Genomic DNA, 25,554 nt, shown 5'->3' with positions numbered 1-25,554 from the left:
AGTTCTAAAGACTTAATGATGGAGGAGAGACAGGAAAACTGCAGTTAAAAATTCTCAACCCTATCCCAATAAGACTGTATTTCTCAGATTTTCTTGCTGTTAGGTGTGGCTGTGTGAGTTAGTTTGTTTAGGCCAATGGGATATGAGCAAAATTGATGTGTGTGTGCAACTCTTGGATCACGTCAAGAGTTTTAAAACCAAGCTGCTTGCTCTAGATCTCCTCTCCCTTTCCCGAGGGCTGGAAGGATTTTGGTTGATTTTGATAACTGACCATTTGGGCCACTTGTTTTTTCTCCTCCTGTACTTTAAATTCTACACTTCTGTTTTTTTTAATAATAAATTTATTTTTTATTGGTGATCAATTTGCCAACATACAGAATAACACCCAGGGCTCATCCCATCAAGTGCTACCCTCAGTGCCTGCCACCCAGTCACCCCCACCCCCCCGCCCTCTCCCCTTCCACCACTCCTAGTTTATTTCCCAGAGTTAGGAGTCTTCCATGTTCTGTCTCCCTTTCTGATATTTCCTACCCATTTCTTCTCCCTTCCCCTCTATTCCCTTTCACTATTATTTATATTCCTCAAATGAATGAGACCATATAATGTTTGTCCTTCTCCGATTGACTTACTTCACTCAGCATAATACCCTCCAGTTCCATCCACATCGAAGCAAATGGTGAGTATTTGTCATTTCTAATGGCTGAGTAATATTCCATTGTATACATACACCACATCGTCTTTATCCATTCATCTTTCGATGGACACCGAGGCTCCTTCCACAGTTTGGCTATTGTGGACATTGCTGCTAGAAACATCAAGGTGCAGGTGTCCTGACATTTCACTGCATCTGTATCTTTGGGGTAAATCCCCAACAGTGCAATTGCTGGGTCATAGGGCAGATCTATTTTTAACCCTTTGAGGAACCTTCACACAGTTTTCCAGAATGGCTGCACCAGTTCACATTCCCACCAACAGTGTAAGAGGATTCCCTTTTCTCTGCATCCTCTCCAACATTTGTGGTTTCCTGCCTTGTTAATTTTCCCCATTCTCACTGGTGTGAGGTGGTATCTCATTGTGGTTTTGATTTGTATTTCCCTGATGACCAGTGATGTGGAGCATTGTCTCCTGTGCTTGTTGGCCATGTCTATGAACTATTGGGACTTCATCAAGATAAGAAGCTTTTGCACAGCAAAGGATACAGTCAACAAAACAACCTACAGAATGGGAGCAGATATTTGCAAATGACGTATCAGATAAAGGGCTAGTTTCCAAGATCTATAAAGAACTTATTAAACTCAAAGAAACAAACAATCCGATCATGAAATGGGCAAAAGACATGAACAGAAATCTCACAGAGGAAGACATAGACATGGCCTACTCTTCTGTTTTAAATTCACCAAAAAAGAGTGAGCCTGGGGAACCCTAAGCCCATGCACAGCAGAATACCAGGCCCATACATGCTCTCTCTCTCTACCCAAAACTTTGCTGCATGGTCCTAACTATGCGTTGTCAGTTACAGGTCTTGTAAGCTAAACTTTTATTTTTTTCAAAGTTTCCTGATGGCTGTTGCTGAAGGGTGTCATCATAAGAACAATCATAAGAACCACAAGGACTGGTCCAGCCACATAGGTTACTAATAGGCTGAGACCAGTACAAAACACTGTCATACTTCTGGGACGCCTGGCTGACTCAATCAGTAGAACATGTGACTCTTCATCTCAGGATTGTGAGTTCAAGCCCCACACTGAGTGGGGCTACTTAAAAAAAAAAGTTAAAAATAAATACCACTATACTTGTATGTTCTCCTACCAAAACAAAACAAATTTTTATAACTTTATTAAAAATGATTCTAACAACCACCCAGTTACTAAAGCTAGAGAGCCATCTACTTCCCTCCTACTCTCATCAGACTCAGTCACAAAGTCAAATTTCTAATTTTCTCTTGAATTCAACCCCTTTTCTCCATTTTTATTGGCAACATATTCATTCACTGATTCATTTATTTACTCTACTGTGGGCTAACAATCTTGTTAGAAATTGAAGATATCAATGATAATTAAGCATGGTTTTTGACTAAGAGGAGTTTTCAGTACAGTGAGGAAGAAGGCAAGTAAAAAACAATGTTTATAATACATCGTGAAAAGCAGTGTTCTGGGATCCCTGGGTGGCTCAACGGTTTAGCACCTGCCTTTGGCCCAGGGTGTGATCCTCGAGTCCCAGGATCGAGTCCCACATCAGGCTCCCTTCATGGAGCTTGCTTCAACCTCTGCCTGTGTTTCTGCCTCCCTCTCTCTCTCTCTCTCTGTCTCTCATGAATAAATAAATAAATAAAATATTAAAAAAAAGAAAAGCAATGTTCCTTGGATTTGCCCAGAGAGCAGTGAGAGCCTAAGAAAGCGATTGCTAAGCAGCCATGTGGTGATGATGACAGTAAGTCAGGTAGGACATGCTTCCCAAAGGAGGTGATGCCTGTTTTTGGAGACCCTTCCTATCTGGCTGGACTCCTTCATGAATGTGGCAAGCAGCAATATTACTTAGAATTAAGGAAATAATTTTCCATGAGACTTCATGTTGCTAAGTGCTCATCTCAACTAATCCAACATTACTGATAAAAATCATATATAAAGGGTGCAGGAGGGAGAATTGCCATTACACATTGACTCAAGTGTGTTGAGTTGGCCAGGGAACAAACTTCTGTTTAATTGCCCTTAAGGGGCACTCTAAAAAGGTGAGGGTTAGTAACATCTCTAAAGGTAAGTTTTAGTATCACCATGGAAATGACTCTGCTCAGAGATACCAATGAGTTGGTAATCTAGACAGCTGTTGTATAACAAACACAATATGGACAGAAGCAGAATTCCAAGTGGATGATCTGGGAAGCGACCAAGAAAATTTTTCATCCACAGGTTTCATGGGATAGAATGGAAAACAACCCCTAAAATTCTAACGTGGAGACTGGGAGTTTGAGTGCTGCCCGTGAAGCTCTCCTGGTATCCATCCGGCCACTGCTACATACCATACACCGGGTTTTCATTATGCCATCCAGTTTCTCAGCTGACACTTTTAATGCTCGTACAGACCTCAGGGAGCTCACAAAATACCAACCAAAGATCATCAAAAACCCTTAGAATTGTTTTCCCTCCTAACATATCAGAGAGCGCAGAAGGACACCGCAAATAACTAGGAATGTGCCATGATGCCAACAACAACTCTGGAAAACCCAGCATTGACAATATTTTCTGGCTTGATCCCCCAAAGTGCTCATTTTAAAAGAAACCTGTAGCTTTCACTCTTTGGTCCTTTCTTTCTACTGTTCTACAACTTCTGCTTTCTTTTCACTATTTCCGCCATTTTCTTCCTTGCTTCTGGCTTCCTTTTCCTTTCCTCTTCAACCTATGCCCGCTCTCTTCAATTGCCCTTTCTCTGAGAATTGGTTTTATCTGTTTGAAGACTGAATGAGTTAAGTTTAGTTTCTACTAAGTCACACTGCCGGGAACAAAATTCCCCACAACAGACTTTTGACTCTAGTCACATGTTCTTTGCACACTCTTTCCCGGAGCTTACTGCATATCAGTTGCTGAATGTAATGGTTAATCTGATGTGCCAACAAGACTAGGCTGCAGGGTAACAGCCATTTGGCCAGGCATTTTTCTGGGCGTGTCTGTGAGGGTGTTTTCAAATGAGCTTAATACTCTAATTGGAAGACTGAGGAGAACAGAGTTCCCTTTCCAGTATGGTTGCTTATCAGCCAATCGACTGGAGACCTGAATAGAACAAAGAAGCTCAGTAAGAGCGAGCTCTTCCCATCTCACTGCTGGGCTGGGAAATCAGACTTTTCCAGTCTTGACACTGGAAGTGAAACATTGGCTCTTCTTGGGTCCTGAGACTTTGGGACTAGAGACACACCATCAGCGTCTCTGGTCCTCAGGACTTCAGATTCGAGCTGGAACTACACATTGACTTTCCTGAGTCTCCAAAGAACTGATTGTATATCTTGAGACTTCTCATCCTCCATAACTGCATGAGCTAATTCCTTACTTTATATACACATACACACAATGTTATATTTATATAATATATATAACCTATTGGTCCTATTTCTCTGGAGAACCCTCAATAAACCCTGGATTAAACCCTCAAATCTGAATTTTCATTTTTCTTACAATTGTTCAGTTCAGCCAAAGTCTAACCAGATTGTCTACCATTTTCACTCAGTTTTAACAGCCAAGGTCACCAAGACCCTACAGGGTCAGACTAAAGTTGTAGCCAGGGTCTGGAGTTCCGGGAAAGCCAAATTAACTTTCCTGTTGACAGGAATTCTCTATGACTCCTTCATTTCTGCAATAATCATCAGGGAATTCTGAGCATACTTACATAACTCTTCCCACCTTTCAAGAGAAGTCTCAAGAAATGGCCAAACAAAAGATTCTGGATTAGGGAGGGCTAGTCACCGTCTCCCTTGCCTACTCTAGGCTCTTCCTCTGGAAATCGCTCTGAAGCTGATGGTCCCTTTCATCTCCCCATCCCAGAGTTGCCCTGTCATCTGCTAGTACCAGCCTTTTCGATTCCTCCACACGCCTTCTCTTCCACAGCCCACTCTCGTGTCTCAGCTCACTCTCAGTATTGACTGAGGAATGGCTCCCTGACATTTAGGTAGGGCTTTTCCAACATAAGGGAGACAGTTCTTCATGGTCAGACATCTTCTTCATGGTCATGATTTACTAACACAAGATTGTCCATTGATATGATTGGTTTCGACCAGGTGCCTTTTGGAATACATAGCATGACTCTTCCTACATCTTCTGTTAATGTTTGTTTATGCCTAATTTGATCTATTTCTAGATCTATAACCTGATTCCACTGTTGGCCACTAGGTGAATAGCTATAGTATATGGGGGCTTTATTATCAGAGGGAAGTGAAGTTACTAAGAGACAGTTTAATCCTTTGAAATCTTGTTTCAGGGATGCCTGGGTGGCTGGCTCAGTGATTGAGCATCTGCCTTTGGCTCAGTTTGTGATCCCAGGATCCTGGGATCAAGTCCTGCCTCAGGTTCCCTGCAAGGAGCCTGATTCTCTCTTTGTCTGTCTCTGCCTCTCTCAATGTGTCTCTCATGAATAAATAAATAAAATCTTAAAAAAAAAAAGAAATCTTGTTTCAATGCTTTGTTGGACTGGAGCAGCATGAATTCTAGGTCTTGTTTTGTCCCACTGCTGTGACCAGCTTCCTCTGAGTACTGTACCTAATGGCTTATGAATTCTGAGGTTTTTCATTCTTACTGGGAGAACACAAAATATTCCCGGACTATGAGCTTTTGACTTTGCTCCTTCTAAGACGTTCAGATGTGCTTTGCTAGCCTTGGGTAACTTCCTCAGGTATGTGTTGAGCCACCCATGTGTTAAGCCTTCCTTTAAAGGAATGAAACTCTCTTTCTACAAAAACCATCTTGTCTCACTTGCCTGTTCTTAACTATTTCAACAAGAGAGAATGACAGAGCCAAAACCATACTTGTTCTGAAGCTAATGAACTTACTGAGTGAGATCACACATCTGTGCTGTCAGAAGCTTTCCATCTCCTGAGTCGGGGTATCATAATTCCTTTCTCTATGAAATAAACCGGCTCAAAGCACTTTATTTCCGTTCAGTATTTTGACTTGCATCTCAAAGTGTGTTCACAGTTAATAACATTAATTGAATTCATAGGGAATTATTTTTATTCTTGACTATTGACTCAAGGTATCATGTTTCACTTTTTAAATGGTGTCATTGTTCCAATCTACAGAGGAAAAACTTGTCTAGTGAGGCTAGGTGGTTTGTTGGGCATGACTCCATGGCCAGAAGAACTTCCTGGATCTCCTATGTTCTGGCTAAGCTAAGGGTGCTCTTAGGATGTTCTTGATCTCCATCTTACTTGTGAGTATTTTGAAATTCATTCTAGAGTAGTACTTTATAAGTTGGAGTAGCTGAATAGTCCCTCGGATGTGGTGAAAATGTCTGTAGTTTTCTTCCCAATAACTCATAATCCAGTCCTATAATGAGAAAAATATCAAATTCCATTAATAAGACATCTTAAAAAATACCAGGACTCCTCAAAACCATCAAAGTCATCAAAAACAAAGAAAGTCTGTGAAATTCCTACAGCACAGCTAAGAGGAGCCAAAGGAAATGTGACAACTAAATACAACATAGTATCCTTAATGGGATCAGAACAGGGAACATAAAAGGGACATTAGCAAAAAACTAAGAAAATCTGAATAAACTATTATTACATTAGTTAATAATAATGTGTAGGGGATCCCTGGGTTGCTCAGTGGTTTAGCACCTGCCTTCAGCCCAGGGCGTGATGCTCGAGTCCCGGGATTGATTCCCACATCAGGCTCCCTGCATGGAGCCTGCTTCTCCCTCTTCCTGTGTCTCTGCCTCTCTCTCTCTCTTTCTCTGTGTCTCTCATGAATAAATAAATAAAATCTTTTAATAATAATAATAGTAATAATGATGATGTGTCAATAGTGGTTCATTGATTGTAACAAATGTACCACGTTAATGTAAAATGTCAATAATAGGAGAAACTCAGTGTGGGGTATGGGAACCCTCTATTATCTTGTCAATTTCTCTATAAATATAAAACCATTCTAAATATAATGTCAATTAAAAAATCCTGGGGGGGTCTACAAAAAAGTTACCAAAACTAATAAGTTGGGAAGGTTCAAAGATAGAAGGTTGTGCACTAAAAAACTAACTCATCAGTCTTGAGATGTTCAAACCCTACACATGTGAGAAAATAGACTGGCTTTTGATGACTCTGAGGAGATAAACTCTAAGCTCTTAAAATATTTTGCCTGATGAGTGTCCTTATATATCTGGGGCCTTCAACCTCAGCAGGGAACTTATGCTAACAATGTGATTTATGGTGGAGAACTTGGGCCAAGCTGTATCATTTTCACCTCCCAAAAGGCTGGAGAGTTTAAGTAACTAAGATCAGTCACATTCTCCATTCTGAAATTACTGACTCCCAATAGAAATAAATCCTGGACATCAAGGGTAAGGCAATCTCTTCTGATTGGCCATTCTTTGTATGTGTTGTCACACGCCATTGCTGTGAGAATCAAGCGCTGTTCATTGACTCCACTGGTAGAAGACAGCATGTATCTCACTTCTGGTCTCTATGTGCCGGTTTCCTTTGCCGCTTTTAATGTACATCCTTTCACTGTAATAAGCTATAATTGTGAGTAGAACAGCTTTTCTGAATTCTCTGAGTTCTTCCAGTGAATCATCAAACCTGATGGTGGTCTTGGAAACCCCCAACACAAAGGCCAATAGGTCTGCATACAAAAATCCGTTGTATTTTCAGATAGAAGCAATGAAGAGCTGTAAAATGAAACTAGAAACACAAGTCCATTTACAGTAGCAGCTCCAAATATAAAACATGTAGGAATAAATTTTACAAAAATATGTTCAAGCCTATAGACCTAGACTACAAAACTTCACTAAATAATTCTAGAATTTCCATTTCATTCCTTTTTTTTTTTCATTTCACTCTTTTTTTTATAGATTAAATTATTTGGTGAAATTCTCCATTTTTCCCTCTATACTCTAAACACATTAGTCATAGTCATTTCAATGTCTCTGTCTAGCTACCAATATCTGGGCCACTCAAGGGACTGTTTCTATTGTCTGAGGTTTTTTCTTTTGCTGTTTTGATCAATTGGACTGCTTCTTGGCATTTTGGCTAAGTTTTTATTAAATGCTGAACATTGTGTATAAAGAATTATAGGATCTCTGGTAGGTTCACTGAAGAGGGAATTATCTTCTGGAAGTCAAATAGCATACTGGCAGAGCCTCATGGTGCAATTGATGGGAAGTGGGCAATTTGGACACAGCATTTCCTTCCAGTGCTTGCAGGTTGCTTTGCTTTGTAGTACTTGTAATTATAGTGTACATTTATTTTGTACCATTTCTCTCTACTTCAGAGCCCAAAGAAGCTCTAAAAGGCACCATAAATTTTGAGCATCAGGGACATGTAGAAAAAGGGGCCAATAGATTGATGAGCATTTTGTATGATGTCATCTTCATCTCTCCAGGACATATACGAGAGGCTCAATACTCCAAACCCAGATCTGAATTTCTTTGAACACATTTCTTTAAAAAAAAAAAAAAGGTTTTATTTATTCATGAGAGACACAGAGAGAGAGAGGCAGAGACACAGGCAGAGGGAGAAGCAGGCTTCTGCGGGGAGCCTGATGTGGGACTCGATCCCAGAACCCCGGGATCATGACCTGAGTCAAAGGCAGATGCTCAACCACTGAGCCACCCAGGCACCCCTGAACACATTTCCTAATGACCCTGGACACCACTATGAAGTGTGCCTTCAGTCACCAAGGCAATGCCTAGGTGAACAGATCAGTGACTAAAGGACAGGAGGTAAGCTCAGTCACCATCAGCTGTTCATCCATTAGCATGCTGCTCCACCTCCTCTCTTCCAATAGCTCCAAATTCTGCCTAGAAGCAGTGCTTAACGAAAGCAAACTCATCCACCTTGACCAGCACACTTTCCTGCATCACCATACCTGGTTTACAAATTCAGCCACCAAGGGATCCCTGGGTGGCGCAGTGGTTTAGCGCCTGCCTTTGGCCCAGGGCGCGATCCTGGAGACCCGGGATCGAATCCCACATCGGGCTCCTGGTGCATGGAGCCTGCTTCTCCCTCTGCCTGTGTCTCTGCCTCTCTCTCTCTCTCTCTCTCTCTCTGTATGACTATCATAAATAAATAAAAATTTAAAAAAATTCAGCCACCAAAACCTCCATTTTAATAAACTTTGTCTGGTGGCCAATCAGCACACACATTTGTCTTGGGCTTCACATTGTGTGAGACTTGCATCAAACAACCAGTTGTCTGAGACACAAATGCCAATGATGGATGCTTCAGGGTGGTGTTTGGACATTTCTCAAGAAATAAATGGTAGCTAAACTTGAGGCAGGGCAGGGCCAGTTCTAGAATCCCAGACTCCTGAACTTCAGCCAGGGTTCTTTCCATTAGGGCCACTCCCACAGGGATCCCATCAATAGTCTCTCTACTCAGACTCCCAGGCTGGGGAGACTGCTCTCTCTGCACAGGAAAAGGCGGGTTGCTGGTCCAGCACTGATCTTCCCAGGGACTGTGTAAGCTCTGCCATCTGGTGGCTAATCAAGACATTAAAAGCAATAGGGAGTAATATTCAAGGTATACATAAACCACATCTTCTTTATCCATTCATATTACTCAGCCATTAGAAACGACAAATACCCACCATTTGTTTCAACGTGGATGGAACTGGAGGGTATTATGCTGAGTGAAGTAAGTCAATCGGAGAAGGACAAACATTATATGTTCTCATTCATTTGGGGAATATAAATAATAGTGAAAGGAAATATAAGGGAAGGGAGAAGAAATGTGTGGGAAATATCAGAAAGGGAGACAGAACAGAAAGACTCCTAACTCTGAGAAACGAACTAGGGGTGGTGGAAGGGGAGGAGAGCGGGGGGTGGGGGTGAATGGGTGGCGGGCACTGAGGGGGGCACTTGATGGGATGAGCACTGGGTGTTATTCTGTATGTTGGTAAATTGATCACCAATAAAAAATAAATTTATTATAAAATAAATAAACAAATAAAAGCAATAGGGAGAAAAGATAATGAACGGGAACAGGCATTTGCAAAAAGAAAGCACTGCATTTTGTGCATGAGTTTTTAGAAAGTGTTCAGGCTCAAAGCAAGCTGGAACCTTCTCCCTCCCCTTACTGATTACACTGAGGTGGAACTGATTAAGTGTACATGGATTCAACCCTTAGAGAAACCAATAGAGAGTACTTACCTTACAAGAGCCTTAGAAATACTCATATTCTTGGGGCATCAGGTTGGCTCAGTCAGTGGAGGGGGCGACTCTAGATCTATGGTGAGTTCAAGCTCCGCATTGGGTGTAGAGATTACTTAAAAATAAAATGTTTTTTAAAAAGAAATGCTCATATTGTTTGATAGAGTCATTCCACTCCTGGGGGTTTGCCCTACGGAAGGGATATTGCTTCAGGGCTTTGATAGAAGAGGCACAATGACTAGTGTCATCCAGATAGAGGCACTGTTAGGGTACAGAGATCCACGGGGAGTGGCCAGGAGCCAGACCTCCAGCTCCTCCCCAGACTGAGCTGGGACATCAGGAACAGGCGGATGGAGAAAAAGAGACCTGGGAATGCAGTCACCTGGAGGCACAGTAGGGCTTCAGGGCTGGGGAGACTGGGTTGTTCTTTCCAGGCAAATGGGAATTCACTGGATTCAGCGGATCCGTCAACCAAGCCTAGGTCCACCCAGCCCAACTGGCTTGCAGACTAATCCCAGACCCTACTTGGTAAAGAAGGACCTTTGTGAAGAGGTAAAAACCATTTTTAATACCCTCAGCTGGGCCAGGTGAAAAGAGTGAGCACAGGTGGGCAACAGCTGGTGGGCAATGAATGCACGGTGAGTGATAGGCAGGTGGCCCTGGGGCTACAGAATGTCACGTCTTACACTAGAGCCTGATGCTGGACTCTCACCACGGATATGAAGTAGATCCTCTCTTTAATGTCCATTTAAGGAAAAGAAACTGAGTCCTAGAGAGGTGAAGTGATTCTATGAGGTCCTGCAATGGACTTAATTGGCTGAGCTGAGACCAGCTGACATTCATTCAACAAACAGCAAGCACTTGCTCCACGCAGGGACTGTGCCCGATGTCTTGGGGATGTCCTGCCCCCTGGGAGATCACAGACATAGAACGTGGGGAGGGAAAAAGGCATCAGAGAGTCATCCTGAAGAACGTGAGGCTGGCAGAAGGGACACTGTGAGGCCTGAATGAACACCACAGGCGCAAAGATGTGAAGCAGTGTGGGAGGAGAGGGAACGGGAGGCTGGAGAGCCTGAAGCAGTGAAGAGTGTGCAGCCGAGAGCGGGTGACCAGAAGGTGGGAAGGTGGAAGGATGCCAGGTCACAGAGGGCCTTCACTGTGGCCGCCTACTGTTGCTCAAGATACTGCAGGCACAGCAGAAAGGAAAATTACACTCACCACCTATTTACTGTGTGCTTTCTGTGCATGCGTTTACTCATTTACTCTTCACTGCAACCCAATAAGATGGGCATCATTTTACCCCTTATTTTAAGATTCGGCTGCTGACATACCTTTGTTATGAACTTGCCCAACATTGCACTAATTAATATAAAGTTGGCGGAGAAGGATTTGCCCAGGGAAGTCTGGCTTCTAGCCCATGCCCCCAGTCACTAAGCTGCACCTGCCTGGAGCAGTGGGGTTCACCTTGAAGGTGTAAAGGGCTGGATCCCATTTGGCTGTGTCTGGGAAAACTCTCTCTAGTGGCAGTGTGGAAGCTGGTTTGAGCATGCAGCAAGAGCGAAAACGGGAAGACAGGAAAAGTGTCTGCAGACCACTTTTTTTTAATCCATCCAGGCGAGCTGGAGGCCAGAAGCAGGGGAGCAGAAATGGGGCGAGGGAGAGGAATTCAGTGTCAATCCCATCTCTGACCTGAGTAGATGAGTGGTGGTATCACTAACAAGGACAGGGGATGCAGATTGGCAAAATAGCAGGATTCCATTTGGACCTCAGGTCCCCGAGGAATGGTGCGAGAGGCAAGCAGGTACCAGATGGAATTCTAGAACTGGGATTCTAGAACTGGCCCTTCCCTGCCTCAAGTTTAGCTACCATTTATTTCTTAAGAAATGTTGTCCAAGCACCACCCTGAAGCATCCATCATTGGCATTTGTGTCTCAGACAACTGGTTGTTTTATTTGGGACTGATTTGGAAGTTGATACTTCATGGCAGTAATGGGAATGACCTGAGTGGATGAGGTGCCCATGCCATTCCTTTGAACATGTACTGGGGACCCCCAGCATTGTAGGCCCATGCTGGCCACTCCGACACTACAATCAACAAGACAGGTGCAACTCCGCCTCATGGAATTCCAAGTTCACAGTCTCATTCAGAGAGCAATGCCATGACCACTGTGAGCCCCCAGGTCTGTGAGAACCTGGCCAGCTGAGGGCAGATGGTCAGGAGCAGTGCCACAGAGAAACTGGCCATTATCCTATTATGCTGAGAGCAGAAGGACCAGATAAACCATCACACCTTGCGATGAGAAGAGGGAACTCTAGTGCCCTGGGTGCGGGCCGTCTCAGAGGTGTTAGGAGTGGAATCGAGGCTACGAAGTTGAGGAGCAGGTGCGAAGGATGGAAGTAGAGGGGACAAATGTTGACCCCCTCCAGATCCCTGAAGGGATCCCTCTCTGCTTTCCTAGATGCATCTTTCCAAATTGAAGTTTTGCAAAAGCTTTACAATGGCAAACAGCTCTTCAGCTCCCCATTTCACACACACACACACACACACACACACACACACACACCCCGCACACACAGAGAACTCTATGCTGGAGTAGAATTAGCAATGGATTTAAAGTCCAAAGACTAGAGCACAATGCTATTAATTAGCCTAATGCCACTAACTAGCCCAATGCCACTAAAGTCACCTCCCTTTCTGAGTCTGCATTTTCTCCCCCAAGAAAATGGGCTGAGTTATATCCAGCTGGAAGGATCAGAACAAGGCTGCAATCAGAAAGCACCTTCCCAACCATATAGTAGCCCTCGGCTTTCATGTCAGAACCAGCACCCCCACCCCCACCATCACGTGTTTGGCTTTGAGGGAAGGCCCTTCCCAGTCTCTGTCCCAAATGGTTAGCTCTTTGGGCCTAGAAGATGCTTCCATCAGCTTCTCCCCAACCTCCTCTCTCCCTCTCCCCTCTGCTTCTTGGTGCTCCCTCTCCTCCCTGACCCTTTCCCCATCTTATTAGCACCTGTACTCACCTCCATCCACCTCCATCCCACATGTGGGCTTGTAGCTAGAACTGGTCAAGAGCCTGGTTATTCATTTGCAAAGTCCACATGCAGAATTGTACCAGCCTCAGTGATGCAGAACGAACCCATGTAACCAACTCCATTATGCTGGTGCCTCCAGAGGTCCAGAAGAGCAGCTGGGTCCAGCATGTTCTGTACTTACCAGCTGTGCAGAGCCTCTCGCTGCTTCTCACCCCAACTTGGTACATGACCTGAGGCTTCAGATTCCACAGTACGATATTAGTAACCTGGGCTAAATGATTGTAAGGATTTGGCTAGCTCCGACACACTGGTCTCACACGCAGTTCAGCTCATCCTGTAATAATGATAGAAACAAAACACAATAGCTAACACTTATTGGGCCAGACACTATTCTATGTGTTTTATGAGCATTGTTTCCTTTAATCTTTACATCATCTCTCATTAGATAGACACCATTTATTGCCCTCGGTTTATAGACGAGTGAGCTGGAGCTTGGTGAGTTGAGTTCACTTATCCAAGGCCACTTGGTATTACTTGTCTGAGCATGGCTCTATCCAGGCTGCCTGACCCAGGCCTGGGCTCTTAACCCCCCAATGGGTGAAATTTCTGGCCCAGCTACTAACCACCGCTCACCTGAGCTTCAGAGCTGAACTGTGCACCCACCTTGCCCTCCAGTCTACCCCCTGTAGATGCCCCAGAAGCTTCTCATTTCCACACGCCCATAAATGCATCCTTACCCCACCACACACACACACACACACACACATTCTTGCTTGTCCCCTGGTACCTGCCATTCTCAGTGCCATTCACAAGGCTATATGGTGCCTTGGTGAGAAGCAGGAAAAGGCGCCCCCTCCCTTCAGGCAGACACAGGCCCAAACTAGCTTGCAGGCCTGATTTTTTTTTTTTTAAGATTTTGTTTATTTATTCATGAGAGACACAGAGAGAGACAGAGACAGAGACACAGGCAGAGGGAGAAGCAGGCTCCATGCACCGGGAGCCCGATGTGGGACTAGATCCCAGGACTCCAAGATCACACCCTGGGCCGAAGGCAGGCGCTAAACCGCTGAACCACCCAGGGATCCCTAGCAGGGCCTGATTTAGTGGAGACATGGCCTGCATAGCCCAGCTCAATGTCCCAGATTCCACCATCTTCCAACTTGCTCAGACAATACTGGAATTCATCCTTGATTTCTCTCTCTTTCTCTCTCTTTGCTCCTCCTCCTGTCTCTTTCTCTCATCAAGCTCCCTCTATTTTGCTTCTCCAGGGACTCAACAAGGAACATATCCTAGAAACTTTGTCATCCCTTATCCTCCAGAATAGCACACCAGGGTGGAAACCACTGGGCTCCCAGATCATTTCTGAAAGAAAGCGAAGTGTGTCATCAGGAGCAGGATGATGAAGGCCCCAAGAGCCTGCCCCCCCCACCACCACCACCACCGGTAGGGCTTGCAACCTAAGGTAGTCACAGTCTTGGCCTCTGGGGCCACAGGGAGGGGGCCCTGGAGGCCAGCTGCCCTTGAAGCCTACGGTAAGGTAAGGTGCTGGCACAGCCTGGGGGAGGGGGGGTGTCCCTGGAGCTGGACCGAGGGAAAGCCTCTGGAACGGCACCTAAGAAGGAAAGAGCTTCTTCTTTTTTTTTTTTTTTAACTTTACAAGTCTATTTTATTTTTTTTAATAAATTAATTTTTTATTGGTGTTCAATTTGCCAACATACAGAATAACACCCAGTGCTCATCCCGTCAACTGCCCCCCTCAGTGCCCACCACCCATTCACCCCCACCCCCCGCTCTCCTCCCCTTCCACCACCCCTAGTTCGTTTCTCAGAGTTAGGAGTCTTTCTGTTCTGTCTTCCTTTCTGATATTTCCCACACATTTCTTCTCCCTTCCCTTATATTCCCTTTCACTATTATTTATATTCCCCAAATGAATGAGAACATATAATGTTTGTCCTTCTCCGATTGACTTACTTCAGCTCAAGTTCAAAAGCTCTACTCATCTGCCCTTTCTATTGAGCGTGGCCACCAGATGGCAGCCGAGGCTCCAGGCCGGCTGACGAGGTTGGGTGGAGCACAGATGTTGGGGCTCATCACTGACCCTGCGGCCTTGGATCAGGGTCAGGGAGCAGGAAAGTGTGAGCACATGTGCATGCACAAGCACGCGTGTCTTTCTGCACCTCTGTGTGCTGAAGGGTACGGACAGACATACGCCTGGGCAAACCACAGGGGCTGAGCCCTTTCCTTTGGGTTTCCTCCTCACACCTACGGCTTCCCTTCCCGAGTCTAGCCCTGTCCAGGGTGCCGGTGATGCAGAGGGACGTGACCTCGTTCCTGCCCTTGGGGAGCTCCCAGGCCTGGCAATTAAATAGCCGCAGGGTGGTGCGGACAGAGGTGGCTGGGATAGCCCAGAGAAAGGCCCAGGGGTGGGCACAGAGCTTCCCCGGCACCTGGAGGGCTTCCTGGAGGTGTCAGGTGCAAGAGCAGCCCAGGATCTGTTTCCTCCCAGCAGCCCCGAAGGGAAGACAAGCCGGTGGAGCAGCGGACGGGCTGGGCAGTCCACCAGCGGTGAGGCACAGATCTGGAATTCGAACCGGAGCCTGCATGATTCTCAAGCTCAAGCTCTTGGCCACTGTGTGCACTTCCAAGGGGACCTGGGAATGTGGAGAAGAGCCAAGCTGGGGGAGGCCAGGCCCCAGGCCAGACCTGGGGGAGGGGCAGATGCCTCCCGCCCTGGTCCCAGAGAAGCTTCTGATAGCTCCAACTATCTGAGTCCCCTGTGAACTTGGCCCAAGGGGACAAGGCAAAGTGTATGGGACTGGGATCACCCCCGGAGGGCCACTCTGCACTCCCACCCTCACCTGTACCCTAAGCTGGGGGAGGAATCCCTGCCCAGCAGTAGTCTTGATCATCTGATGGCTCCTTGGAGCAGTATTTCTGCTCATGTTACTCTGAGCATGAAGAAAGTCATCTTGAAAATTATTCCAACCATCTGGCACTCTGCCCTCTAACAGGTGACACTGGAGATAGAATTCCCCAGCCTTTTGCCCTTTTTTTTTTAAACCAGCTCCAGACTGGAAGTTCCTCTTCGAGTCTAACTAAAGTTAATAGTGCTGCAATCTACCTCCAACTCTGCAGTTCCTGGGTGGAGCCTTTAGTGGCTGAGTTTGGATGTAACTTATACTGTGACCCTGTGACATCCACACGTTTTAGGTACGGAAGGGAAAAGGAAGGTGCAAGTCCTGCTCCAGGAAGCAGGAAGAGCAAGGTCCGCCGGCAGTCAGAGGATCTCCGGGCCCTGCAGCCAGAGCCGGGCCACCTGAGCGTTCTGCCCAGAGAGCAGGTGGAGGGATCGGGGGAGATGATGCCACAGGAAGAAGAAGTGAGATGCCAATGAGGGAGGGCGAGGGACTGTCCCCAGCCAAGGGACTGGCACGGGGCCCCTTGGGCAGGCGGGGCGCGCAGGGGGACCCACTGGAAACAGAGAGGATGGAAGGGGAGAGGGGACGGTGGGCGCTAGGTCAGGTGGAAGGGGGAGAAGGAGGCTAGACGGTGGACGGTGGAGGAGGGAAAGCTCCATCAAGGCTGGGAGAGCAAAGGAGGAGCCGGACTGGGTGGGAGAAAAGGGCGGGGAGGGAGCAGGAGAGAGCAGGAAGTCCCGCGGGGGCGCAGGGGCCGCGTGGGGGGCCCCCCAGCCTCCCTCCAGCGGCCGGTCCCTCCCCCTGCCTGTCAGTCAAGGAGACGAGAATCCCCTCCCCCCGGGGCTGGCCTCCCACCCGCCTCAGCCCAGAGGCCCCCTTCCCCAGGCCCCCGGTCGCCGCCCCTTGGGGCTGGCTGTGCAGCCCCGATAGATGGTGGGGGGCCCAGCTGGTGTGTTATCAGCCTCCTCCAGGAGCGAGCCTGAGCCACTCGGCGGCTGCCAGCCTGAGATTAGGCCCCGGAGGGTCATTAAGCACCGCCCTGGCCCGGGCCCAGCCTCCTTTCCCTCCCTCGGCTGGCCAGGCTGGCAGGTGGGAAGAGGCGATAAGGGCCGGGGGCTCTGGGGCCCGCAGCTCTGTGCCCCGTGCCCCCTGCCAGGGCAGGAACACGGGGTGGGGGCGGGTCAGTGCCAGCCCAGCACCTGCAGGGACCCCAGAGTTCCCACCATGCCGGTTGGTCCAGCCCGGGAGGGGCTGAGGAGACTCCCAGAGAGGCCAAGGCAGGGAGCGGGTGGTGTCCCAGGAACCAGGAGGACTGCAGCGGCGCCCCCAGGCCCTGGGACGCCTCACAGGTGAGACAGGCCAGGCTGCACTTGCTGCCCGGAGGCCAAGGGATGGTGGCTCTGCCTTCTACCCTGGAGGGCGTGTAGGGCCAGACCTGACCGCCCCCCCCCCCCCCCCAGCCTCTCAGGGACAACTCAGGGCAGCACTGGGAGGGAATGGAGGTTCGTGCAGGGAGAATCAGATCCAAGCAGCCAGAAGGTTCAGACCAGGAGGCTAGAAAGGAAGAAGAGGGTGTTTGTGCCTTAGCAGAGGCCCTCTAGTAACTTCCATCCCTCCTCCAGTAAGGTAGAGGTTGGACTGGCTGGCCCCCTGGCTCTGCCCTTTGGTCTGGTCAAGGAGGACTTCCTAGAGGAAGAGGACCCTTGGCAGAGCCAAGGAAAGGGAATATGCAGTTTGAACTGGCAGTGGTGGGTGAGAAGGCATCTGCCCACGTGAACACAGCCACAGTTCACTGAGCTGAAGGTCAGAGAGGGGAGGCAACTTGTCCTGAGTCACTGCTCAGGGCCCTTCCCTCTGCCTGCAGGCTGCAGACTAGACCTCGGTGTGGTAAGAAAGGATAATTCGGATCTCAGGTGGAGTATTTGTCTGAAGGCTTCGAAAAGCAGAGCAATGGCTGTGGTGGGGAAGCAAGGGGGGCTGGGACTGGTTGGAACAGCGTGGACTGCCTCCTACCCTCTGGCCTGCTCCTCTGGATCTGGGAGTGCTCCTGGGTGGGTCTGTCTCAGGTTGTCACCCCAGACTCTGTTCCGTTAGAATGGCAGTCACAGGGAGGAGGGGCCTTCACGGTCAGCCAGCCAGCTGGGAGTACCTTCTCCCCGCCCCCATCCTGCTTCATTCCCCAGGGGACCCAGTGCCCTGACTCCACGTCCACCCAGGACTGGGAGCCGGTGGCGAGGATGATTCTACCCCAGGTTTGTGGTGAAACTGGCCAAACCCTCCCCAGAGGGGAAGGTTAGTTCAGAGAGGACTGTGACTCTCCCAAAGTCCCATAATAAGTCTGCAGGGAACAGGGACTCAGCTGGGCTTCCAAAGTCCTAGCCCAAGCTCTGTCTTGGAGCTTCTTATGCTCAAAGGCCAACCCATGCAGGCTGGAGCCGCCTGGACGGGGGATGAGCAAACAACCTGCAAAGCCAGGCAGCATAGAGACTTGGTAGGGGTGTCGGTGCTGCGCAAAGACAGGCCCAGAAGCATAGCTGTTAAGAGTAGGTCGGGGGGTTGGGGGGCACCCGCAGGAGGGTCTCTGCCTAGAACAAGGGGCAGAGTGGGTGAGCTCCCTGGCCCCGTGGTCCTCCCAGAGAGGGTTTCCTGCGTAATCCTCCAAAGCCACCATGACAGTGGCTTTGGAAGGTGATTGTCATGATTCAGAAAGCAAGGTTGGACCTGGTTATAAGCCTGAGGGGCTGTTTCCGAGCCCTGGGAACATCAGGCTTGGAAATACAAAACATCTTTATTTCACAGAAATAAGAGCCATTTCCACGGTTACAGGGAGTGGATGTGAGGCAGGGAGGAGGTGACGAGCTGACTGTCCTCTTCTGAAGGGTCTTCTGAATTGAATTGGGTGGGAGACCTGGCGGGAAACCCTAGGGCCACAGCTGAACCCCAGCCTGGACACAGCCCTGACTGGCTGGTGACAATTCAAGGGAAGGTGGGAGGTGTGGGGTTGGGAGAGTCAGCCTCTTATTGTAGATTCCCGTGTAGAGGAGAGGCTTGTGTGGTGAGCCGGGCATCGGTCACAGGCACCTGGGGTCAGGGCGGAGGGCCCCAGGCAAGTGGGGGTCACATGGGGGTGCTGCGGACATTGCCCTCCTCTTCAGGGACATTCTCATAGGCATTCTCGTGTTCACTGGACCTGAGAGAGGATGACAGGGGTCATCACCCTTCCCAGGCCATCCCCTTCTCCCTGCCCCATCTTGTACCTGTGTGGGCAGTTTCTTCCAGAATAAATATACTTGAGTGCCAGAGGGACTTCCCCTGCCCACATCTGGTCTCAGGTGCACCTGAGACTGGAGGCCTCCCGGCACCCTTCACTGAGCCCCATCTCTCTCCTATGCTGAGCTCCGCCCCCCCTGGGTCCCCACAGGGCCCCCACTGAACCACCCCCTCATGGAGCCCATCTCCTCACTGAGCTGCCTCCCCTCCTCACCCCTCTCCCTGCATTGAGTCCTCCCAACTCCCTTCAGAGTCCCCTCCCCCAATGCACCCTTCCCTGTGAGTCCCAGTCCGCTGGCTGCACCCCCGCCCCCATCCCCATGCTGGGCCCCCAGGAGCCCTGCATCCTCACAAAGCCCTCACAGGCCTCCCTGAGCTCCTCTCTTTGCTGAGCCCCAACCTCCATGAGTCCTCCTCCTTCCCTGCCCCCCCCCAGCCTTCTCCCCCCACCCCTCAGAACACCTGGTCCTTCTGGAGCACAGCGCGGTCAGCCCTGTACCGGCGCCTCACCTGAAGCTGGCCACCGTCAAGGAGTACCTTCCATCTGTTCCTCCCAGGATCCCATCTGCCTTGTTTGCAACGGTCATGACCATGTTCACAGGCTCCCTGTGGGCGAGGCTCATCAGTGGGGCTCCCCGGGTCCCGACCCTCTTTGTCCTCCCCCTTGTCCAGTCGGGCCCTGTCCTAGGCACCTGTTGTCACAAGTCCAAGGGCAGAGGCTGGCCCCCCGCAGAAGCCCCTCTCTCCAGCGGGGCGCTGTTGGTGGCCTGACTCTGGCCCTGCCCCACGGGCCTTCACAGCCGTCTCCCCCGTCCAGGGTGGGGGCCTCAGGTCCCAGCTCGAGAGGTGCAATGGATTTACCCCAGCCTCACACCGACCACCGCCCAGCCTCCCATGCTGTCCCCCTTGTGGCCTCGGCTCATGACCCAGCGGGACTTAGCATCCCCCCACACTTCCTCAGGGGCCTCCTCCGGCACTGGGTGCACAGGGTCCGCATCCACTGAAGGCAGAGCTTGGGTCCATTGGAAAAGGAAGCATTTCCAACAAAAAGCTCCTGGCTTCTTATTCGAGTTTAGACCACGGGAGTGCGACCTCTGCCCCCACCTACTGGAAACTGCTCTTACAGGGACTCTCTACAGGGCGCCGCCTGTCCTCCCCTGGCCACCCCTCCTGCCCAGGGCGCCACAGACTTGCTGTGTCCCACGGTGCACTCAGCAGCTGCCTCCGGACCTTGGGCTCCGCACCTCGGTGCTTGGGGCTGTCAGAAGCCTGGGCTCATCCCGTCCTTCCTCCCTCCTGCCCGCCGCCATCCCCATCCACTGCCCCCTCCACAGCTGCCACATGTCCCCTCTCTGTCCCCTCACTGCCTCCAGAGTCCAGACTCTCCAGTCTCGTGTGCAGCCCCTACCCACGCGTGCACCCAGGGCAGCCAGAACCGTTGTGCTCAGGCCACCTCTCCTCCCAAGACCAGCATACAAGCTAGCGCTGGGGTCCTGTCGCAGGAAAGGTAAAGCCCAAAGTTCGGGGTATTGGTGTGTACAAGGCCCGCTAGGCCCAGGTCCTGCCCACCTGGCTGGCCCCCCGGGGACCTCTCTGGCCCTCGCTCCACCTGTGGCAGCTGGTGTTCCCTCACTGGGCTGCACCCAGGCCCCAGCCCCATTCGTGAGAGCTAGCGGCAGGTGCCACCTTGCTCCAGGGGTGGTGAGCACAGGGTGGGCTGGATTTTAGCCCACCCCTCTCTAATTCTGTGCCTGCCTTTGCCCAGGAACCCCTGGTACCCTCAGTGTCCTCTTCCCACAACTGCAATGCCTTCCCCTGCATGCTCTATCCTGAACCTGGCTCCTCTGCACTCCTCAGCCCTCAGAATAAACGTGCCATCAGAAGCCCTCTTGGACCACGGTCCCTGGGCCCCCAGACCAGGGCAGGCGCAGCACCACAGTGCACTCCCTCCTACTATGGAACTGAAACTTGCGCTGTGATTGCTCCTGGCCTTCCGGTCTGGGAGCCTGGAGTGTGGGGCTGTGTGTGTCCCACTGACCCTCTGAACCCCAGCGTGTGGCACCTGACCCTGAAGAAAGATGCAGCCTTCTTCCCAGAGGTTTGCAAAGCCCCCATCACAGGCTGGGCCAGCGTCCTGACTACGGAGAGACACAGAGCCCTCAGGAAGAGAAGACCCCGGAGCTCACGGTGAATGAGAACCAGAGCTGTGGGGTCCGACGAGCCCGGCTGGCAGCCACTGAGCCTGAGCTCCCGGCTGGGAGACCTTCAGCTCAGTGTCACTCCACACAGGGACAGGCCTGGACTCTGGGCTTCCACGGCCCTTCTCAGCACTCCTAGAGCAGTAGCAGTGGTCCTGGGGTCTGGCCTGCCTGTGCCAGCGCAGACCCTGCCCCCAGCCACCCCTTCCCGGGCAGCACTCACGGCTCTTCCTGGCACCAGAAGCGGTTGACAGCAAAGGCGATTGCCACGAGGACCAGGAACACAGCCACAGCGATTAGGCCTTGCATCCAGGGCTGCAGGTTGCCCAGGCCTGGAGAGAGGGGAGTGGGGATGCTGCAGGCGGCTCAGCTGCTGTGGGGGCTGCAAGTGCAGAACCCTGGAAGGAGGGGATGCTCCAAGGGCTAGAGCCTGTGTCTGAGGCCATCAGCTGGCTGCCAGGACCAGAGGAGACATCCTGGGGCAGCAGCGGTGGTGGCGAGGGGGACCCGCTTGACCCCCCCACTGAGCTGAGAAAGGGATGACACTTGGGAAAATGAATTCAAAAAAGGAATGAGGAGCCAAGGAGAGACAGCCCAGAGCCCCCACCTGCCCCACCACATGGGTCACCTGCAGGGCCCCCTACGGAGTGTCTGGGCCCCAGGGACCAAAGGGCAGCCCTCTGGACAGCTGGCCTGGGCCCTGCCAGCCCACGGTGTCTCCCGTTTGCCCTGGCTCCCAGAAGGCCGGAGCGGCCCGAGCTGATAGGACTGGGTTGGTATCTGGAAGATCCTGTTCTGTAATGAGGTTTCCCTGGTACGGGTAGGGCGTGGGAGTGTAGGACAGGCAAGGCTGCTTAGCTAGGGGTGCCCAGAGAGGGGTGGGACCAAACACCCTTGGAAGAGCAAGGCAGAGGGGCCAGGGCTCCTCCAGGCCGTGGGGCCAGGAAGAGAGCTTCAAACCTGAGCCCCTTTGGTCTCCTCCAGCTGGGGGCCTACCGGACTAGGCCAGACACCAGGTTGAGGCCCCATTCATCACCTCCTCTACCTCCTGACCCTTGACCTTTGACAGCACCTCTCACCCTCCAGGTTTCCCCAAATCTCTGCCCTCAGCCACTGGCAGGCCAGACAGGCTCTCCCCTCCCCCGGCATCCCTGTGCTCCAGGAGCCTGAGAGAACTGGGCCCTGCAGAGGATAGACACGCAGTAGCAGACAGGTCTCAGGAGGGGACTGAAGCCAACAGGAGGCTCCTAGAGGGTCTTGCCTCCAGGCCAGAACACATGCAGCCCTAGTGCCACCCTGTGTTTAGGAGGGCCCAGGCTGGGCATCAAAGCCCTCATTCTGTCTCATTCTGTCTCAGTCTCACTCAAAAGTCCTTCCTTGAGTCTACCCTAAAGCTCTCCCGCTACAGAGAAGGCCCAGTCTGTTCTCTGAGTAAACTCTGAGTCTGGCAGATATAGGGAAGACGGGAAGGATCTGGGAATTCTCTGGCCTGGGGCCAAGTCACTGTGGTTACCCTGAGTTCCATACTGGCCAAAAAGCAGTGCTTTGGACTCATTGTTTCCCCCAAGAAACAATGGATCAGACCCATGTTTCCTCAGGTCAGTGGTTACTCCAGGATGGGGAGTAGGGCTAAGCCCTGGGAGGCCCCGGTCTGCCTCCTCCAGACCTTGCAGCCAGCTCCCTCCAGATACCAGGGAGCCCCAGTCCCTGCTGCTCCTTCCCTGTGGCTCTGAAGTGAGCAGAGAGCCTCAGGCGGGAACGAGGTGACCTGAGCCCTGTCCTAGAAGGATCGCAAGTCCCTCCGTTGTCACCTCAAATTTCCTTGTCGATGAAGTTCTTTCCGGCTCATCTCTTAAATTGGGCAAAATATCCTGCGGGCCATGCATCCGCTGCTGGGAACCCAGACCACCCCCTCAAGCAATCGGGACTGCCCTGAGCCAGCCAGACCCCGCCGGTGATTGACCCCAACACGGAGATCCCCCCGACCTTCACTGCCCACCTGCACGGACCCACCTATTTTTGCCCTACATTTTTTGCACCTAAACCTGGAAGTACATTTGGCACGCTGGGGACAGTCTTGGCCTCACCAAAATAAATCCCTTTCTTGTTTCACCACTGCTGTTTCTCTGCCTTTGGATTTCGTCAGTGGCAAGTGGCCAAACCCGGGGTGTTTGGGACCCCCGGAACCAGGCGTGCTTGCACCCCGGCTGCATCCCTTCTTGTTCTGCTGTGTGATCCACGCAGGTTACTCAACCCCTCTGATCTCCAGTTTCCAAGAGGGCTTCTGAGCCTGGGAGGCAGAGGTGAAGCAGACATGCGTGCAAGCTGAGGGTCTCTGCAAAGGAGGGGGACTCCAGGAGCATCTCCGCCAGGCCCCTTCGGGCCCCATCTGGACCCACGTGCAGGGCCCCACACTTTGGCTGCAGATGCAGCAACACTGCTCAGGGCAGACAGCAGAGCTCAGGGTGTGGTGCTTCACGGGCACGAAGCCTTCCCACACCCTAGCCTGGCAGCTGTCCCGGGAGGCAGGCAGGGCAGCTTTATTGTCCCCACTTTACTCACTTTATGGATGAGGAAACTGAGTCTCAGAGGGGGGCAGTGATTTTCTCCAGGCCGCACACGGCAGGACAGCGGCAGAGCTGGACAGAGAGCTCGGGCTCGGGAGGGGGCCACACCGGGGCGCTGTCCCCCACCCAAGCCCAGGGAGCTGAGACAGTGAGGACTTAGGCCAGAGCCCTGACAGTGCTCCCCGGGGGGCCCAGCCTGCCCTGGGAGGGGGGCTCGGGTCCCGCTCCCCCATTCCTTATACCCAGGACCCCGTGTCCTCAGGACCCCGCCGTCTCTCGGGCAATTCCTGCTTCAAGAGGCTGGGCCTCAACTCCTGTAGGTCTCCAGTCCGAGACCCCACACTTCCCCCACTGCCTGCGTTCCTCACTGGGAGAAAGTGAGTCACAGACAGAAGCCTTGCTCAGGAGTCTCTGCCTTCAGAGGTTCCTCCAGAGAGCCCAGGCTCTGCTTCTTCCCCTCCCCATTGCAGGTGTCCGGGTGATGAGGGAGGCCAGACAACCACCCCATCCACCCTGGGTTCCAGGGACCCAGCCCAGCCCTCCTCACTACAGCCACCCGTCCTGTATTACCTTGTTGACAGCTGGCAGGTGGCACTGCCGTGAACAGACCCAGAATGAGCAGGGTGAGGGCCGACATGGCTGCAGGAAGCTTCTGGGCCTTCTCTGGCAGCTGGTATCTGGGCTCCTGGAGCTGCTGTGGGGTCTGCCCGGAGGGCCAGAGATCAGCTTGGGCTCAGTCTGGCCCTGGAGGAGAGAAGCTAGTAAGGAAAAAGGCACAGGAGGAAGGAAGGGAGGTGGAGAGAAACTGCCCTCCCTCCCATGGTAATGAGCTTCCAGGCCTGGCCTCCCAGGTCGGTGCCCGGCCCACTCGAGCTGGCACTCGAGGTCATCTTTCAGAGGCTGGCTAAGAAAGCAGGTCCGAGGAGGAGGGAGATGTGAGGAGAGTTGGTGCCTCACCGCCAAGCCCCAGGCCTCTCCAGTTTGGTCAGCTCCCCCTTCTTCTCACAGCGGGGTGGGCTGGGGCTGGGGCTGGTTGTGGGGAGAGGAGTGACAGTGCCGCTCCTGCGGGCGGGGCGTCTTGGAAGGCTGACAGTGGGATTAAGAAATCTGTTGTCTGAGCAGGAGCTTGGGAAAACCCCAGAGGCTAGGAAAGGTCAAAGCTGACCGCCCACGGCCGGGCCTACTCCCTGTTTTTCTCCTCACCTGTCCCTACTCAGCCAGGCCAGACCATGGGGCTCCAGTCCTGGGACACAGCTCTGGCTTCTGTCCCTCCATCCCTGGCCTGGCTCAGTAGCTCTATCATCCACCCTCTCTCATGGGGCTCCGGACAGAGGGCCTGAGGGCCCCAGTCCCCAGCCTTCCCCACCCAGCCCAGCTGCCCTGGTCCTGTTCAGCTTTCCTCTCGGCCCCCAAGGGGTTCCTGGAAGCTGGGTGGAACCTCCCTGGGACAAGACCCAGGTTTGGTCAGAGGCCTCTATATATCCCTCTGACCCACCTCCACCCATCACAGGGAGACAAGTGGGTGAACACAGCCCTGCTGTGCCGGCAGAAGAAAGATCCCCAGGTGGAAGGATCCCATCTGGGGCCCCAAGCCCCAGGATCACATGGAGTCCATCTGGCCCTCCAGCTCAGGAGTGAAGAATGACCCAAGTACCTGTTGAGGCCCGGGGCCAAGAGTCACACTGGGTGTCCCCCCCTCACCCCTCCCCAGGAGTACAGGAA

The 25,554-nt window shown here is 51.5% G+C and overlaps 2 protein-coding genes and 1 long non-coding RNA gene across 5 annotated transcripts; 1 reads left to right on the top strand and 2 right to left on the bottom strand.

Moving 5' to 3' along the window:
• Positions 1 to 463: 463 nt before the first annotated feature.
• LOC112642527 (uncharacterized) lies at positions 464 to 13,250 on the bottom strand. Its single transcript, XR_003125301.3, has 4 exons — positions 12,868 to 13,250; positions 9,847 to 9,961; positions 5,531 to 6,026; positions 464 to 1,214 (listed from the first exon to the last, which is right to left on the bottom strand). It is a non-coding gene; the product is annotated as an uncharacterized LOC112642527 (long non-coding RNA).
• Positions 13,251 to 16,396: 3,146 nt separating this feature from the next.
• On the top strand, positions 16,397 to 23,377 carry LOC112642524 (transcription initiation factor TFIID subunit 4-like). 2 transcript variants are annotated; one of them, XR_007402486.1, is made up of 3 exons: positions 16,411 to 17,146; positions 20,441 to 20,574; positions 20,833 to 23,377. XR_007402486.1 is itself a non-coding variant. In XM_025420184.3 (2 exons), exons 1-2 carry the CDS (start codon positions 16,728 to 16,730, stop codon positions 20,793 to 20,795), a joined length of 774 nt encoding a protein of 257 aa, XP_025275969.3. In that variant the 5' UTR covers positions 16,397 to 16,727; the 3' UTR covers positions 20,796 to 23,377. The 2 variants fall into 2 exon arrangements, 1 of the variants encoding a protein (XP_025275969.3); XM_025420184.3 differs by having other exon boundaries at positions 16,397 to 17,146; positions 20,441 to 23,377.
• Positions 18,567 to 24,940, bottom strand: PDZK1IP1 (PDZK1 interacting protein 1). 2 transcript variants are annotated; one of them, XM_025420187.3, is made up of 5 exons: positions 24,790 to 24,940; positions 24,403 to 24,576; positions 21,489 to 21,597; positions 19,578 to 19,673; positions 18,567 to 18,987 (listed from the first exon to the last, which is right to left on the bottom strand). In XM_025420187.3, exons 2-5 carry the CDS (start codon positions 24,467 to 24,469, stop codon positions 18,915 to 18,917), a joined length of 345 nt encoding a protein of 114 aa, XP_025275972.1. In that variant the 5' UTR covers positions 24,470 to 24,576; positions 24,790 to 24,940; the 3' UTR covers positions 18,567 to 18,914. The 2 variants fall into 2 exon arrangements, with proteins under 2 accessions (XP_025275972.1, XP_035555140.1); XM_035699247.2 differs by lacking the exon at positions 24,790 to 24,940 and having other exon boundaries at positions 24,403 to 24,693.
• Positions 24,941 to 25,554: the final 614 nt, after the last annotated feature.

The sequence above is a fragment of the Canis lupus genome, chromosome 15 (genome assembly GCF_003254725.2).
Source record: "Canis lupus dingo isolate Sandy chromosome 15, ASM325472v2, whole genome shotgun sequence".
NCBI classification, from domain to species: domain Eukaryota; kingdom Metazoa; phylum Chordata; class Mammalia; order Carnivora; family Canidae; genus Canis; species Canis lupus.
The sequence above is the reverse complement of the archived record's forward strand: the minus strand, read 5'-3'. Positions and strand labels throughout refer to the sequence as shown.